A 17069-nucleotide genomic window follows, 5' to 3' on the forward strand; every position below is an offset into this window, starting at 1 on the left:
AGCCAGGTGTCCCATATATTTGATAAATTTTTGATAAAAATCACTATCGTTGGTAAACTTTACTTTTGTAACTTCATAGTTTATGTGCATTTACTGTTTATTGTAACTAGTAGGAAATTGGTGTGAAATGGGAAGTAAGTCTATAGGATCTTTGTATATGAATATGAATGTGAAGTTCATGTTGTCATTATTAAACGTAAATCTTTAAGTTGATTAAGTTTTTGTGTAATTTTTTCATGTTAGATTTGAAGGAGAATATCAAGGTTATATAATAGGCCAGTAGTTTTGTTTTTCTTATAAGGAGCTTGAGACTCAGAAATCAGATGATTTGCTTGTTAAATTCAGACTGAAAATAACAAGGCAAAGTTTTAGAATGAAAATGCAACTAATGCAGTGCAGTGGGTGGGGATATTCTATAGTGGAAAGGGCTTGACTTTTGCATCATGTAATCCTTCAAATCCTGGTTTGGCCCCAGTTACCCTCCTTTCTGCCAGAAAATTGAAGGTACTCAAAATTAATATGTGCTTTCTTTTCTAGTAGCTCTTCATGTTTAACAGATGCCATTAAACTGTAAGAGCTCCTTTTTATTTTATTTTTTATTCATTATTTTCTTCATTTTTTATTCATCTATTCACCATAGAATTGTCAGTTCGGTCACAGTTATAAGCTGAATAATTTATAATTGGACAGCTTCTGAGATTACATTTTGTATTTTACAGATCAGGGTCTCGTACAAACTCTGGGGTTAAACTGTAAAAAATGACCTTATTATTCACTTATTTAAAAAAAATCACAGCAAATAAAGTTTGTTGATGTTAAATACTTGTTCTACCATGTGACCCTTCTCCTGAATCACGTCTCATTTGTTCAGTGTACATTTCTAGAATGTAATGTTTGGTTGACATAGGTTGCCCCTTCAGTTTTATGTAGCATGGATTTCACCTTTCTTTCCTGTCCCAGCTTTCCTTTTCAAAGTTTTAAAACCAGTTCTTACCAGCTTAAAATATATGTGTCACACATACACACTTTTATCTGTAAAACATATACATATATATATATATATATATATGTATATATACACACACACACGTACATATACACTCCTTTGTTCTGGTTTTGTTATCCTCTGACTACTTTTTCAAGTTTCTTTTCTTTTTTTTTTTTTCTCAATATTTTATTTATTTATTTGACAGAACACAAATAGGCAGAGAGGCAGGAAGAGGCAGAGGGAGAATAAGGCTTCCCGCTGAGCAGGGAGCCGGCTTTGGGGTCAATCCCAGGACCCTGAGATCATGACCTGAGCCGAAGGCAGATGCTTAACTGACTGAGCCACCCAGGTGCCCCTCATCGAGATTCTTTTTTTTTTTTTAGATTTTTAAAATTTATTTGACAGAGAGAGGCAGTGAGAGAGGGAACACAAGCGGGGGGAGTGGGAGAGGGAGAAGCAGGCTTCCCGCTGAGCAGAACACTGGGATCACAACCTGAGTCGAAGGCAGACACTTAACAACTGAGCCACCCAGGCACCCCCTCATCAAGGTTCTTGATGTTAAAGTACCATGTATTCATTTGGGCCCAGCTTTCTATGTATACATAAGAGATTGGCTAAAACTAGATTTTTGTGTGTATATTCTTGTAGATGTGAATATATGGTCCTGTGGAAGGTCAAACAATAATTTATGTAAAGCACTGTTTGCTAGTTTGAGAAATCTGAAGGCACATATTCCTAAAAAGATTGCAGATTTTAATATTTTGGTAATGTATTAGGTCTCTGATAATTGGAAAATTCAAACTGACTTAAAGAAGGAGGAATTTATTGGTACATACAACTGAGAATATGGAGTTTAAACATGGGTGGATCAAGGGACTCTAATGTAGTCTGTCATTAAGGGAGCATTACTCTTCAGTTTTATTCTGTTAGCTTTATATTCTGACAGTTTTTCCTTAGGAGTGGCAATTATAGGGATGCCTGGCTGGCTTGGTCAGTGGAATGTGAGACTCTTGCTCTCAGGGTTGTGGGTTCAGGCCCCATGTTGGATTTAGAGATTACTTGAAAGTAAAACCTTAAAAAAAAAAAAAAGATGGCAATTATAATTTTCAGCAGTTGCAGGCTTATCTAATCAGTTTAGCCATGGTGGGAGGAGGGTAGGGAGCAGGGCGTTCTTTTACTGATAGCTTCAACCAAAGTCACTCGCATCAGTGAAAGTCTTGAGATCAAATCCTTTTGGCTTAGTTTGGGTAATATACTCAGAACTAATCATTGTGGAACAAATATAGAAGGATGGAATGCTCTGGGCCAAGTCTGTGTTGTCTTAACTCCTAAGATTAGTGCTGCGGATGGGATAGAGAGTTAATATTGAGGTCAGCACTGTATGAACCACATGAAGTAAAAGTAAAGGGGATGGAGGTTTCTCCAAAGGAAAATCAGAACTCTTCTGTTACTAGAAACTAGGTAGATAGTATTCACTGTAATATAAACATGTGTGCTTAATCACAATACTGCAATGGTAGAGTCTCCATATGTCTTAACTGAGCAATTTTCAAATATTTTTGCATATTAAATCATTTGAGAAACTTTTAAACATTTTTTTTTAGAGGGGGTGGAGGGAGGGGCCGAGGAAGGAGGAGACAGAGAATCTTAAGCAGGCTCCATTCCCATCATGGAGCTGCTGTGGGCTTGATCTCATGACCCTGAGATGATCACCTGAGCCAAAATCAGGAGTTGGACGCTTAACCAAGTGAGCCACCCAGGCACCCCAGGAAGCTTTTAAATATCCTGATTCCTTGGCTGTACTCCAGACCAATTAAATCAGAATTTCTAGGGGTAATACTTATGTGTCTGTTTTTTTAAGTTCCCAGTTTGATTTCATTTTTTTTAAAAGATTTTATTTATTTATTTGACAGAGAGAGACAACGAGAGAGGGAACATAAGCAAGGGGAGTTGTGAGAGGAAGAAGCAGGCTTCCCGCCGAGCAGGAAGCCCAATGTGGGGCTCAATCCCAGGGTTCAATCATGACCTGAGCTGAAGGCAGACGATTAATGGCTGAGCCACCCAAGCGCCCCTCCAGTTTGATTTCAGTATAGAGCCAAGCTGCAGAATCAGATCATTATATCAGTATTTCTCAAACTTTACAGTGGATTGATAACACCTGGAGATCTTGTTTAAAATGCATAGTGCTGGGGCCCACCCCCAAAGATTGTGACTCAGTAGATCTGAGGTGGGGCCTCAGACAATCCTAGGTGGCGCTATTTTGTAGGTTTTAGAACTATACTTAAAGAGCGTTACATTAGGGTACCTGGGTGGCTCAGTAGGTTAAGTGTCTGCCTTCAGCCCAGATCATGATCCCAGAGTCCTGGGATCTAGCCCTGTGTCAGGCTTCCTGCTCAGTGGGGAGTCTGCTTCTCCCTCTGCCCTTCCCCCCTGCTCATCATCTCTCCTTCTCATTCTCAATAAATAAAATCTTTTTTTTTTTTTTAAAGAACATTAAATTATGAGCATCTTCAAAATTAGCCAGTTTTAATTATAGTTTTAGATTACTATTAAGTCATTTTCCCACCTATTAGTCTATACAGGCTGTTTGGTAACTTATATCTGTTTTGTGTGCTTATTCTTACATTAGCATTTGCTGTTCTTGATTCTACAGATACAAAGATAGCATGATACAAGTATACACAGTTTCAAATTATTGTTGAATCAAGAAGATTGATTCTCACATCATAAAATCTTAATGTGCAGGAAATTTGTCTTTAACACAGTTATAGAAATTAACCTCTGTAACCCATTTATCTGCCCAGTTACCTTTTTACTTTAGTCCCCTTCTGTCCTTTAACCTCAGTGACTGCCGAGGCTCAAAATTCAAAATGTATCTCTGATTAATGTCTAATATTGGCCTTGAAATCATTTATAATTGTGTATTGGTCCTAACCATTGTTTATGTAATCAGAATAGACCACCTACTTCCAGATACTCAACCTCTTTTGGATACAATATTTATTCAGAGTTAATTGTAGGTCTTTCTTCCTACTGATGGTTGAAACATTTGTTTGCCTCTCCTTGTGAGAGTTGGCTTGACGAATTGGCTCTTAAAAATGAAATCATGTTATAAAATGAATGCACACTAGGTTATTTTAGTTTACTCATGAGTAGACATGAACCCTATGATGCTTAACTTTTTTTATGCTATTTTGTTTCAAAACAGGCTCATAGCACGTCAGCTTGCTAAAATCCATGCTATCCATGCACACAATGGCTGGATTCCCAAATCTAATCTATGGCTAAAGATGGGAAAATATTTCTCTCTCATTCCCACAGGATTTGCAGATGAAGACCTTAATAAAAGGTAAATTTACTTTTACATTTGAAATTGTTTTACCTTGTTTTGCTATCTATATAAAGTTTCAGAGATAGCTTACAAGATTTTTGTGTATATAATCTGGTTTGGTTGCTGTCTTTGCATTTGATTAAATTAGCACTGATTCATTTGGCTCTCAGGTGGCGCTACATTAATGTAACTCTCTCCCCCAGCCAACTCAAAAACAAAACGGAACAAAAAAAATACCTTACAAAAGCCTGCGGTGGGGGTGGGGAATGGGTGGAGGTGACCAGCCAAGAAACAAATATAGAACATTTATTTAGAAGTAAACATATAACATAAGTAAACATAATAATATAATATAATGATTGCTATGAGTGGTACTTTTTGCGCAGAATGAGTTGGCCATGGAGCCCTTTTTAAAAGAATTCTTTTTGTTCAAAGCTGTTTTAAATAGGCCTAGAGATTTGCATTGGGACAGTGCAGTAATATCAGAGTGTGAAACAGTTTGAATTGTCTTAGTTCACTCAGACTATTCAAGTCCTAGATAATGAGGTTGAAAATTCAATTACAGGAGTCTTACTCAGCCTTTTGTAAAACTGACTCCCCAGGTTCCAAGTGAGGGTTAAAAAATTGTAAATTAGCATTTAGAATCTGAATTATATGAACATGTTTTTATAGTGTGATTACTACTAGTTCAAAAATTAGGAATTCTGTTTTCTCCTTTATATCTAAAACATACTTCTAACTTTTGTATTCAGGCATTTTTCATTTTAAGAACAGTAGAGATAGGCAGGACCTATAGAGTTTTTCTTGTTTCTTTTTACTTTTTATAATTCATTAGGGAAAAATAGCTGCATTGTTCTGTTGAGTTATTTCACAGACTAGTTTGGTTCACTCAGCAGTGTATGTGTTTTTATTTGCAGGTAGTTTGTCAAACTTTGAATTTAATACGGATAGTATACCCTTTTAACTGGGATAGGCAAACACTGTAAATGTGTCCAATGTGCTAGATACTCAAGAAGTGACAGCATAAAAACACAAAATCCTCTTTTGAAATAACTTTTATTGAAAAATTTAAAAATAATGAAGTAGATGGCAGTAGTGAATGTGTGATTTTCTCGACTTTTTAAGGTAATGCAGAGTTCAGAGGCAGTAATAATATTGTGTAGGTTAAGAGTACAAGACTCTGGAGCCAGACTGCCTAGGATGAAGCCTTAATTCTGCCAGTTAACAGTCCTACTGTGTAACCTTGGGCAAAAGTAAAATGGAAACAACAAAGAGTAGTATATTTACCTTTTAGAGTTTTTATGAGGGTTAATTGAGTTAGTATATACAAAGTATGTAGAACAGTGTGCAAAGAGCACCCTGCCCTAATAGATAATATACAACTAAAACATTAAAAACAATTAAAATATTAAAAATCTGTTTTATATTGTTCCTTTTTGTTTGTACATGATTGTAATTATCATGTTCAATCCTTTCAGTTCTATTATTTCTGTTCAATCTGTACCTTTTAAATAGATTCTTGAACCATTACACCATCTTGAAAAGAGTGTAAAAGGATTACTTTTGGTAGCTATGTGTAGAGAAGAATACAGTAGTGGAAAAATACAGGCAGCAACCATCCGAATAGGCAAATTCAATAAAGTTAATTTCATTGATAGAGAATCTTTAAGTGGAAAAGTAAAGCTGCAATTTGAGAGACTGTTCAGAAAGAATGAAGAAAACTTGGCTTAAAGTGTGAAGGGAAGAGAAAGCATAAACTAACAGCAATTTTGTAAGCCAGATGGTGCTATTGAGGAATGAGTGGTAGCACTCTATTTTGTTTCATTTTATTTTTATCAAATGAATATAAGTATAGTGTAATAAGTACAGAAGCGTATAGAGTTAAAAAGCCATGATCTCCAGTCCCTTTTGCCACTCTTACTACCATACTCCCAGTCTTACTACTGAGACAGTTTCTATAATAGATAATGGCATATTCTGTGATATGATTGTCATAGATAAATTAGGTTTATCAATAGTAAATCATGTCTGTTGACTTTGATAAGTAAATTTAGCTGATTTGTATTGCATTCACCCTTCAAAGCTTGAAATAGATGTTTTAGTTCTTTAATAAACTGTCTTCATAACTTTAAATAATATACTTAAACCTCTTTTTATTAAACTCCTTGTGCCTTGGAGATAAATGTAAAACATTTAGAATAGTGCTTAGTAAATGTTAGCTATTAAGTATACATATTACTTTCCTCCTCCAATTTTGTAATAATAGATTTTTTACTTTTCTGCCCTGCATTTTAACTTGCTTAGTTTCATTTTATTCATATTAAGTTCATTAAGTAAAGATTTTCCTTTATTCCAACTTTTGTAATAATTGGCTTGTCTTAATTCAGGAGTCTATGCAATTGAATGGAAAGAATTTACTAAAAATAGATTTTAGTCTTTAAACTTGAAAGAAGTCATTAATATAAGCAATATATACTCCCCCCCTCCTTTTTTAAACTAAAAGGTTCTTAAGTGATATCCCAAGCTCTCAGATTCTTCAGGAAGAAATGACTTGGATGAAGGAGATTCTTTCCAACCTGGGCTCACCTGTTGTGCTTTGCCATAATGACCTATTGTGTAAGAATATAATCTACAATGAGAAACAAGGTAGGTATCTGACCTTAGCAGTAAGTAAAGTTGATTTCTTTGATGTTCTTAATGGTCCTTTGATCTTTGTATCAGTAAATTTAATTCAGATGTAAGGATTAAAAACATTCATGAAGTCTTTAAAAATCTTCTTTTAGGTTATAAAGTCATGGTAACTGTGCTAAATTAGGAATATATATTCTATATATTTGTATAAAAGATGTTTCTTAGAAAGTTTGTGTTTCTTGTTAAGAGTTTTAAATGAAAAATGATAAAATGACTTTGTTTTTAAATTTAACTGTGAAACCTGTTTGGTAATTCATGGTTTGAAAATGTACCTGCTTGTAATGGGGGTTATTGAAAAACCAACTGACATTACACTGCTCTTAATAAATAGAGAATTTTTTCAGTATTGGGAAGGACAACAGTATTAGAAACAAATTTGCCTCCAGGTTTTCTGTTACCTGTGGATTCTGATTTGTTAGATATTTTGATGCTAAGGAGAGAGCCACATATGGAAGAAATGTTATTTGTACTTGCTGAAATTTATATCTATTAAAGTAGTAATCAAGAAGCTTTGGTAAATAGTTTTAGCATTTTTTTGAGGTATTGATAGTGATACCGTTTGGTGAAATGTTTTCTGTGATTGTTCATATCTTGCTGTATTCAAATTCTCTGTTTCCATATTTAAGAGCCACTGGTTGTATTATATTATTGGATAAAGTGGTTTGAGGTTTGGTTGCTAAAACATAGATGCCCCTTCAATGCTAAATTGAAATTTGAAAATATAATTTTGGTTGAAGGATTAGTATTAATTAAAAAAATCTGAAACTGTGAAACTTGCATTTTAAAGGAAACCAGTTTTGAGAATAGTCATTATAGTTGGAAGATTATTTTCAATCAAAATTGTGCTTTTGTGAAGATACTAAAGCGAAACAATTCTGATTAAATGGTCATAATTCTATGAAATTATTATTATGACCGTTCTTAGTAGATCTTAAGTTGAGACTCTTCTAATGCAAAGGTTGTTAATATTTGTAACTGACTTTAACTTGAAGAAAATCAACCAAAGAGCACTGTCAAGGATGGTAGACTGAAGCATATATTCTTAAAAACATGTTTGAGTACCTTTTATATTTTATATTTTAGTGTGGATTAGAGATTTCATTTTTTAAAAATACATTGAGCTGACATCTTTATTTTGAATGCTGTGAAGTCTTTGTGTAGAAACATTTTTTAAAAAAAAACTAAAGGTATACCCTAAACAATGGAGTACTTGACAGTGTCTTTTATTATTTATTGTCCATTTATTATATGTAGTTGTTACGTATATGCTACAGTATATACTAGTAACCAAATCTCAATGCCATTTGTGAGACAAAAGTATTAGTTATACATTAAAGCGATGTATTAGCTTTTAAGTTCAGTGCAGGACCAAATAACACATTTTATATAATGGAATTTCAAGTGAGAGAGACTTCATCTTACGTTTGAAGTGGACACTCAGCTTTATTTTTAACTGCAAGTTAATCAAAGAGAATCTGTTATTTCCTTTGGAATATATTTTAACTTCTCATATTTTTATTTTTTAAGTTTCTTTTGCATATTCATTTCACAGAGTAAACTTGTTTATAAAACTAAAATATAAGGGACCAAAAAAATCAGATTACTTTGTCTTAAGGTATTAAAAAAATGCATTTTTACTTTTAATCAGTTGCCTATCTAAACTGTTGATTAGTGATATGAAAAGTTCTCATATTTTCAAACAAAATCTTTCTGTTTCAGTTTGACTCTAAGATTTCAAGATTGTCATTTGCATATTTTACCAAGAGTTACCTAAATCATATTTTTGTGCTTAATTTTTCTTCCCTACACAGAAGAATGAATTTCACAGTTCAACAAATGTAACTATTTTGATATATTTTTTTAGAGTTTTCCTTTCTTCAATAAGTCTATTGTGTACCATTTGTTTCTTCTGTCTTTGTGGTTATATTTGTGTGTTAGTTATGGATATGTTCTGTTATTTTTCCTTACCAGTGGTTTTATAGTGTCTTTTAGGAAGGCAAGTTTGGACTTTATGGCATCCATTAAAAAAAAAAATCAATTGCTGTGTGATTAGTTGATACATAGCATTAAGAAAATACGGTTGGAATGTTCAGGTACAATCTAAAACTCACGAGAGTGTGGCAAGAGCTTGTTCTGTGTATTATTATCTAACTGTTTCAAATTAGGAGCTAATGGTTTTGAAGTAACTGTATGACATATTTGCCTTTAGTTATAAGGGGAAGATACCATTCCTTGTCCTTAAAAAATTGTAAACTCTATAAATTTAGTAAATTTAATGAACAAAAAGACTATAGCATTAGTACATACAGCTGCAATCTCAAGGAGGATAATTAAAATTAGATATAGGGACTGCAAAAGTTCTTTATCTTAACTTGTTAACTTGGCACAGTATCTAAAAGCCAAGGGTGAAGTCTTTTGAGATTAAAATAATTTCTACATAGACTAAGTGATAAGCCGCATATTATATTCATAGGTGTGTTTAATTTGTTATCACTTGTTCAGTCATTCATGTGATTTGAGTTCAGGACTTCACTATTTTGTACCCACTTGAGTTACAAATATGTAAATTTAATACAGTGACAGCCAATGGATTGGCTTTAATGTCATCAAGCTTAAAATCTCTCTGTAGTATGTTTCAGACCCTTCATTTCTCAGAAGTGCAGATTTTAGTTAAACTTCATGAATTTATACTGGATCAACTTGTAGTCTCCACATGTAATTTTTAGCCATAATAACTGAGATTTTGTGTATTGTCACCAGATTAAACATTTTTAAGTAACTCTTAAAAGCAGATGTATTAGTAGAGCTTAGTTACAACTAAGAGAAGTTGGAAAGAATGTATCTGTTGGACAGGCACACTTAGGTTCACATCCCTGCTCAGTCACATATAGAAGTATGTGATACTAGACAAATTATTCTTTTTTTTTTTAAAGATTTTATCATTAAGTAATCTCTTACACCTGACATGAGGCTTGAACTTACAACTTCAAGATCTAGAGTCGCATGCTCCACTAATTGAGCCAGCCAGGCACCTGCATTTTGTCTCTTTATTAAGTGTTTATATTTGATCCTTAACTTTCTGTACCAGAATCACCCAGGGTACTTGGAAAAAATGCAGGTTTCTGGGTCCCATCTAAGACTAACTTAATAGGAATTTCTATGGATGGGCTTAGGAATCTGCATGTTTAACAGGTTTCTGTACAGTGCTTATACTTTTTGATAATCTAGAACTTTTAATTTGCTCTATTTCTAGCTTAGAGGTAATATCTACTTCAGATGGTTGCTGACAAAATTTTAGATTATGTGTATAAAGTATATAGCATTGGAGTAGGTACTTAGCAGCTCACAGCTGCTGCTGTTATAAAAAGGGTTGGCAAACTTTTTCTTTAAGGTGTAGATAGTGCATATTTTAGGTTTTGTGATAGTCTCTGTTGCAGCTGTTCAACTCTGTCGTAACACAAAACAGCCATAGATAATGCATTAATAAATTCGTGTGACTGTGTTCCACACTATTTATAAAACCACACAGTGGGCTAGATTTGGCCTGAGCATACATAGTTTGCCAACCCCTTTATTATGTTTATAGGATGCATTTTACAAAATGTACTTGATTCTGAAAAAGTGAAAATAGTTACTATAAGCCAGTGGTTCTTTATGTCTTATAACTAGGGGAATTATGGCTCATAGGTATGAGATGACAATTCAGTTTGTCTTTAAGTGCAGCTTACAGATTGTATCTTAACTATAACTTGAGTGAGTAAAGTTTAAAAATGTATATATGTATGTGTGTATGAATATATAAGTACATATTATACACACACACATACACAAAGACTGTGAGCACCTGTAGTTTATAGGCTTCTGCACCTGTGAATGTTACAGGAGATGGTAGGCATCACAGGAAGAAATACTGCCTCTACCTGTTCTCACCATGTCAGTTGACAGGACACAGGAATATGGGAGAAGAGTGAGCTTCCTTTCTGAAGGTGATGGTAGCTGTCAAGATTTTTGAAAAGTTAGTGCCAGGAATTAGGTGGTTGGTAAACAGCGACCCATTCTTTGCCTTCAGTGAAATGACATCTTACAAAGGTAAGGAAAGAATACTTGATATGATGATAGAATTTATACATAATAAGAGAACCAGAAGCAGTGTTCTTGCTTCCAGAACTGTCAGTCATCTTTTAAATTAACCATTAATTTAAAAAAATTTATATTAAGTAGAACAGATTGTAATGTTGCTTATAGACTGACTTCAATTCTAATATTATAATTTCAACTAACCCTTTAACTGCTGCCATGTTAGAAGTAATTGCTAAAGCTTTTGAGTATGTTTTCTCATGTCTTGGTGCTCTGTCTGAATGTTTATTGGTAGCTGTCTCATTTCTCTCCCTCTCCCCATTTCTTCATTAAAAGCTCATATAAAGATCTAATATAGAACTTTAAATTTCAGTAATGTCAGTCATTGATTATTTTCCCTGTCAGTGAACTACAAGATGCTGATTTACAGCTATTTAAAGAAATACACATGAGTGGAAGAAAAAGGAAGCTTTTTCTGGGAATTATAATGTAAACCAGATTTTTCTTTAGAGTTTACACATTGTAAATAGAAAATGTGTGAGGCACCATTCTCAGTTATGTGATTGGCTCTATATCTTACCCACTCTAGTTATTATTCATGAAAGATATTGTGGTTTGGTTGTTGCATTGATATTTTAATGACAGGTTTTTTTGTTGTTGGTTTTGTTTTAAAATTTAAGTAAATGCAACTTTATTTTTGTATTTGGTAACCTGTATTTTCCAAGGTAGAGTTTTTATGAAGGATAGTCTTAACCTTGTTTTAACTTGTATTCTGGATTACTATTTAGCATCAAATAAAATATCCTTAAATCGGGTTATTAAAAGCCTTAAATGGGCTGTAAAAACCTGAACTATTAAGGAAGAGCTGCCTAAAATAGTTACTAGTTTACTGTTCTTTCTTTACTCGTACGTTCATTCCCACTGTATGTTCAAGCATATATGTGGATAAGAATGTCAAAAATGCCATACTTTGTTCTTAGTGTTTCATGCTTATTCCTTCTTCCCCACCACCCATTTAAATGTGTGTGTTATCATTGTGTCTCAGCATTCTATGCAAAAACCTCCATTTATAAGCATTTTAATACTTACTGTGTGCTAGAGCTTACTCTGTGTATTGCATGATGAAAGATGAAAGGGACCTATTGTCCTTCCAGGAAGCCATATTCCATGTAGTGGAGGAGTCAGATCATGAAACAGATACTCACATTCAGAGTGATGGGTGCTCTGGTGAAGGGATACACAGGTACTACTGGACGCCAGAGTAGGAATGAAGGGAAAGTATCTCAGCAGAATATTCCTTTTTCTGTATTAGAGAAAAAGCATTTGCTAACAGTAGTGTAATTGTGGTTATTTTTCTTTTGTTCTCTTTCTGCCTTACCTAACATTGCAGAGCAAGTAGAGTGAGTCGAAAAGGTTTTCAAATTCTCATATTTGTTATTTTGCTTTTTATTTTTATCCCTTTTTCCTTAACAACAAAATAAGGGAATCCAAACAAATATAGCATGTAAAATTTATAGTAATAAACTAATTTTGGGGGTTTTAAAGTACTTTAAAAATTGGCCGACTATTTTCAGCTACACTGAGATTTGGACAGTTACTCAGTAATGTGTGGCTTTCATTTCTGTGAAGATACACAGGAAATAAAGTAATGAAAAGAAAAATGTAGCTCTTGAAAAATCTGGGTTATGATTTTATTCATTAATCTTACGATTTACCCGTTATGTGCGTCAGTGTGCTAATTATATGAAGATAAATAATAATATAGTCTTAGCCCTTAAAGCAGTGCTTCTTTACTTTTTTAGAGGTCAGGGATCCCTTGAGAATCTGGAAAATTGAGAATGCCCTCAGAAAATGAACATACATATAAAATTTTGTAAAAAATTTTAGGGAGTAGTCTCATTTTTTTCCCACCCTTGAAACCTCAATTAAAAATTCATGTCTTAACAAGATAGTTGTGCCATATGAGCTATTAATTATTAATAGTGATGTGGATGTTCCTCTAAACAATCGGAAATTTTGGAAATCAGAAGTTACATTTGTACAAGAAAAAAGTTGAGTGTATTTTCTGTTAGTAGGAAAGCATTTTCCAGTAATTTGATTTTTCTGGCACCCAAAATAAGTGAAATAGGCCTCTTTAATTTTATTTTGTTGCAGAAGATTAAATTTAAGGTTGAGTTCCACTTTGTTTGCAGTAGTTTGAAAAAAGAATAGTTAATGCAGATTTTTTAAAAAAAAAATTTTTCCTTTTAAGCTTTGTGTCTTGTAAAATGTGAGTTTGCCAAATTTTCTTCATCTGCTACAGATTAGGTATGCCATTGTTGCTGCCATGTGGCGGCGCACCCCGTGCTTCTTAAACGCACTGACTGGAGGTTTATCGCATCACTTGTTCACATGCACGGAGCCTGGTAACAGCCTCATCTGTATCTTGTTAGCTTCATTTTCTTATTTTTTAAATTTCATTATTTATAAACTCAACATTGCATTTAAAAATAAAGGCTAGTTTTAATGAATTAATGCTACTACAAAAAGTCATTGCTAAAATTTTCATACTGAAACAGATTTTAACTTTTGTTAAAATGATCTATGCTTTATTTAAATTGTATTTACAAGCAGGCATTTTTACCTGCCATTTTAACTGTATTTGCCAAATTCTAAATATAATTTGAAAATTGAAATTGAAGCTTTTGTTTATGTGGCAAAAGTAAGCTTCAGGACTGGGCTGTGTATTTTTATTGGCATGTAACAGTTAATATGAGCTCTACAAGAATTGGTGTTTAAAGAGTTAAAGCAGTCAACAGCTGCAATTTAAAAAACTGTGTATTAAAACTGTGTGGTTGGCTCAGTTGTGCAACCTGTTGAATCTTATTGAATCCTGATTTCATAAGGCCGGCTGGATAGGTATATCCCAAATCACTGTGTTTACTAGTAAGTCTCTTATCTATTGACAGTTTTGTTTAGAGAATTCATCTTAATCTTTTCAAACTGTCGTTTTTTTTCTCCTAAAAGTATTGTTTATTGTAAAGAATTTAAAATTCAAGGAAAAAAGGTCACTTGTCTATCACCTGTAACGAAACCAATCGAAACATACCGTTTTGGTTAATTTCCATTCATCCCTTTCCCCATGCATTATATGTTCTTTTTTCTCTCTTCAGGCATAATCTTTTAATAATTTGGATCACTGTGTTTACTATTTTGTATCTTTTTTTCATATAACATTTGTAATTCTCCTGGTTATCAAATAATTTTTGAAAATGAAGATTTTTTTTTCATGGCTGCAGAGTATTTTATCATGATGGTGGTCTTCACCCTCTTAATTCCCAGTGGTACCTAGAACAAACTCTAAAACATGTCCTCACTTCCCATTCTGCAATTTAGTAAAGTGATTTGGTTAACTTTAAGACTTTCTGTGGGATAGTTTTTTGAGTTCAACACTAGTATTTGTGGTGGTTCAATTGCAGTAATTTATTGTAGTCACCAACATTTTAAACCTTATATTTGTCAGTATGCATGTAGATTTTGATAACTGGGTTTTGGTACTCTGGAGATGCTCACTTAATTTACTCTAGACTTGACTATTTATACAAAGTTAGAATTTATATATTAAATGTAGTTACATTAAATTTTTTTTTTTTGCTTTTATGTGAAATATTCCATTTGCCATGATATTTTTGTGTCATACAATTTTCTTTTTCTGAGTTTGGATATGATCAACATATACCCCTAAATTAAACATATATATCTGTATCAAGATATTATAGTACAAAAACTCTTTTATTTAGGAAATGCCAGTGTGTGTAGACCAGGAGTTTGTTTTGTTACTTCAGTTTGATGTTTAAAAATACAGTGTAACTAGGCATTTGCTATGCATTTTCTCAATATAAGCTGCTTAGAAACTGTTCTTTATAGCCATCTCTGTTCGTGTATCCATTTTAACTGTATGGCCCCGTAGGCCTTTGACTTTGTGATGCCTGGTGTTGACAGTGACCCATTTTTATTTTTATTTTTTTAACGTCTCTAACTTTCTCTCTCTGTTTTTCAAACTTTTTCTCTTATCTCTCTTTTAAAAAGACCTATATCTTTGTTGAGACAAACCCTCTATAATACTTAGTACTCAAAAATGAATGTTCCTGAGCCAGGAGTATGTCCCTTGGGCAGGTGGAACAGGATTGTCTTTGGAGAAATGTAATGAAATATGCATATATATTTAGCATTAACTTAGAATAGGAATCTAGCTTATGTAAAAATTTCTCAAATTAAAAAAAAAGTTTACAGTAAACAACTCTACCTTTGTTCTTTTTAAAAGATTAAACAACCACCTTAATGCTGCTCAGGTATGCTCAAATTTCTCAAATTAAAAAAAAAGTTTACAGTAAACAACTCTACCTTTGTTCTTTTTAAAAGATTAAACAACCACCTTAATGCTGCTCAGGTATGCTCAAATTTCTCAAATTAAAAAAAAAGTTTACAGTAAACAACTCTACCTTTGTTCTTTTTAAAAGATTAAACAACCACCTTAATGCTGCTCAGGTATGCTACTGGAAATCTTATGTACTTGGCAATGCAGGAAAATATGAGTTTATAGCAACGAATTTCTTAAATTAGGCATATTTTAAGTTGATCAAGTATGATAGCATAACTGCAGGGTTCACAGAATTCAAGTCTCTTAAAGTTTATATTTGATTTGTATATGTCAAGTAGCTTGTCAGTTTACTTTTGGAGTATCATACTTTGTTAAAATTGTACAGGTTATTAACAAGTTCCAAAGATTAACTATTCATTTCTAATTAAACTTGAATTTTTAAGTAACTGATGCCCCCTTGTGGTGAAATAGATATTTTGCTTTTGTTTGAATTTGGAGAATGATTGTTTGACTTTTCTTTAATATAGTGGACATTAATGTTCACAAAAAAGCTGTTGACAATATGTAATTTGAATTTTGTAAAGCTCATTGCCATAAAATTCACAGCCTTACCCTGTATTGTCTCAGAAGTGCATGTAACCAAGCACATAAAATGAGACAAAATTTTGGAAGCTATTTAATTACAAATAGCATAGGGATTTTCTGATCTTATATATGATTTCTTATGTCTTTGTTTTTGTGTCTCACATAGGTGATGTACAGTTCATTGATTATGAATATTCTGGATACAACTACCTAGCATATGATATCGGAAATCATTTCAATGAATTTGCAGGTAAAATCGAGGGCTTAACTAATGTAGCAACATATTGGAATGATACTTTTAGAATTGTTTTTTGGTTTGTAGTTTTTCTTTAGAGAAGTTCACCTGGGAGTAGGAACAACATTTTATAACCCTTTTCTGACCTCATTCTTTGTTTTTCTTTATTACTGGAGGAAGAAGAGATGACCCTTTCTTTAATTCCTTAAGGAAAATAAGAAAAGAAATAATACTTGTGGCTTAGAGTAAGACCTGACCTTAGTACAAGGTGCTTCATAAATCTCATCTCATTTTTTCTTCCACAACAATCCTGTTAGTTAGGTTATTCCCAGTTTACAAATGGAGAAAGTAACTTACCAAGATCACAGTAAAATACAGAGACCTAAGATTTAAAAATTTTTTTAAATCATTTAAGAGCTTTTGTTATTCCCATTGTATACTTGAGCTTTAGGAATAGGAAGCTCAATAGTAGTTTTTTTTTTTTTGTCTTTGGCTATGAATAATTGAAAAACTTTCCATTTTACCCCTGAAAATTAATCTTTTATCACTGTCAAGTATAAAAGTTTTAGGTTTATGTTAAAAGGAATTAGTTTAAAATACATTTTGTGACTATTTAGAAACACGAAATGTTCTAAAACTAAAGATTAGGAAATTCCCCTGGATGGTTTATACTTAGTAGGAACTTTTCATTGCTGAATTTATACTTGTATACATTCATGCATTTCTGTATTTTCCTATACTTTAGGTTATCAGACTGGGAAAAAGTTGGAGGGGGTTTTAATTTACATGTTTTCAGTTACTT

General features: G+C 33.0%; 1 protein-coding gene across 1 annotated transcript in view; it reads left to right on the plus strand.

Moving 5' to 3' along the window:
• ETNK1 (ethanolamine kinase 1) overlaps positions 1-17069 on the plus strand; it is a 64819-nt gene that overhangs the window by 34129 nt on the left and 13621 nt on the right. Inside the window, exons 3-5 of the mRNA XM_008693127.2 lie at positions 4197-4337; positions 6823-6965; positions 16199-16282. Of these exons, the coding sequence (XP_008691349.2) occupies positions 4197-4337; positions 6823-6965; positions 16199-16282 (368 nt within the window). The remainder of the gene's footprint in view (positions 1-4196; positions 4338-6822; positions 6966-16198; positions 16283-17069) is intronic.

Source organism: Ursus maritimus, unplaced genomic scaffold (assembly GCF_017311325.1).
Source record: "Ursus maritimus isolate PB19 unplaced genomic scaffold, ASM1731132v1 scaffold_26, whole genome shotgun sequence".
In the NCBI taxonomy this organism is placed as follows: Eukaryota; Metazoa; Chordata; class Mammalia; order Carnivora; family Ursidae; genus Ursus; species Ursus maritimus.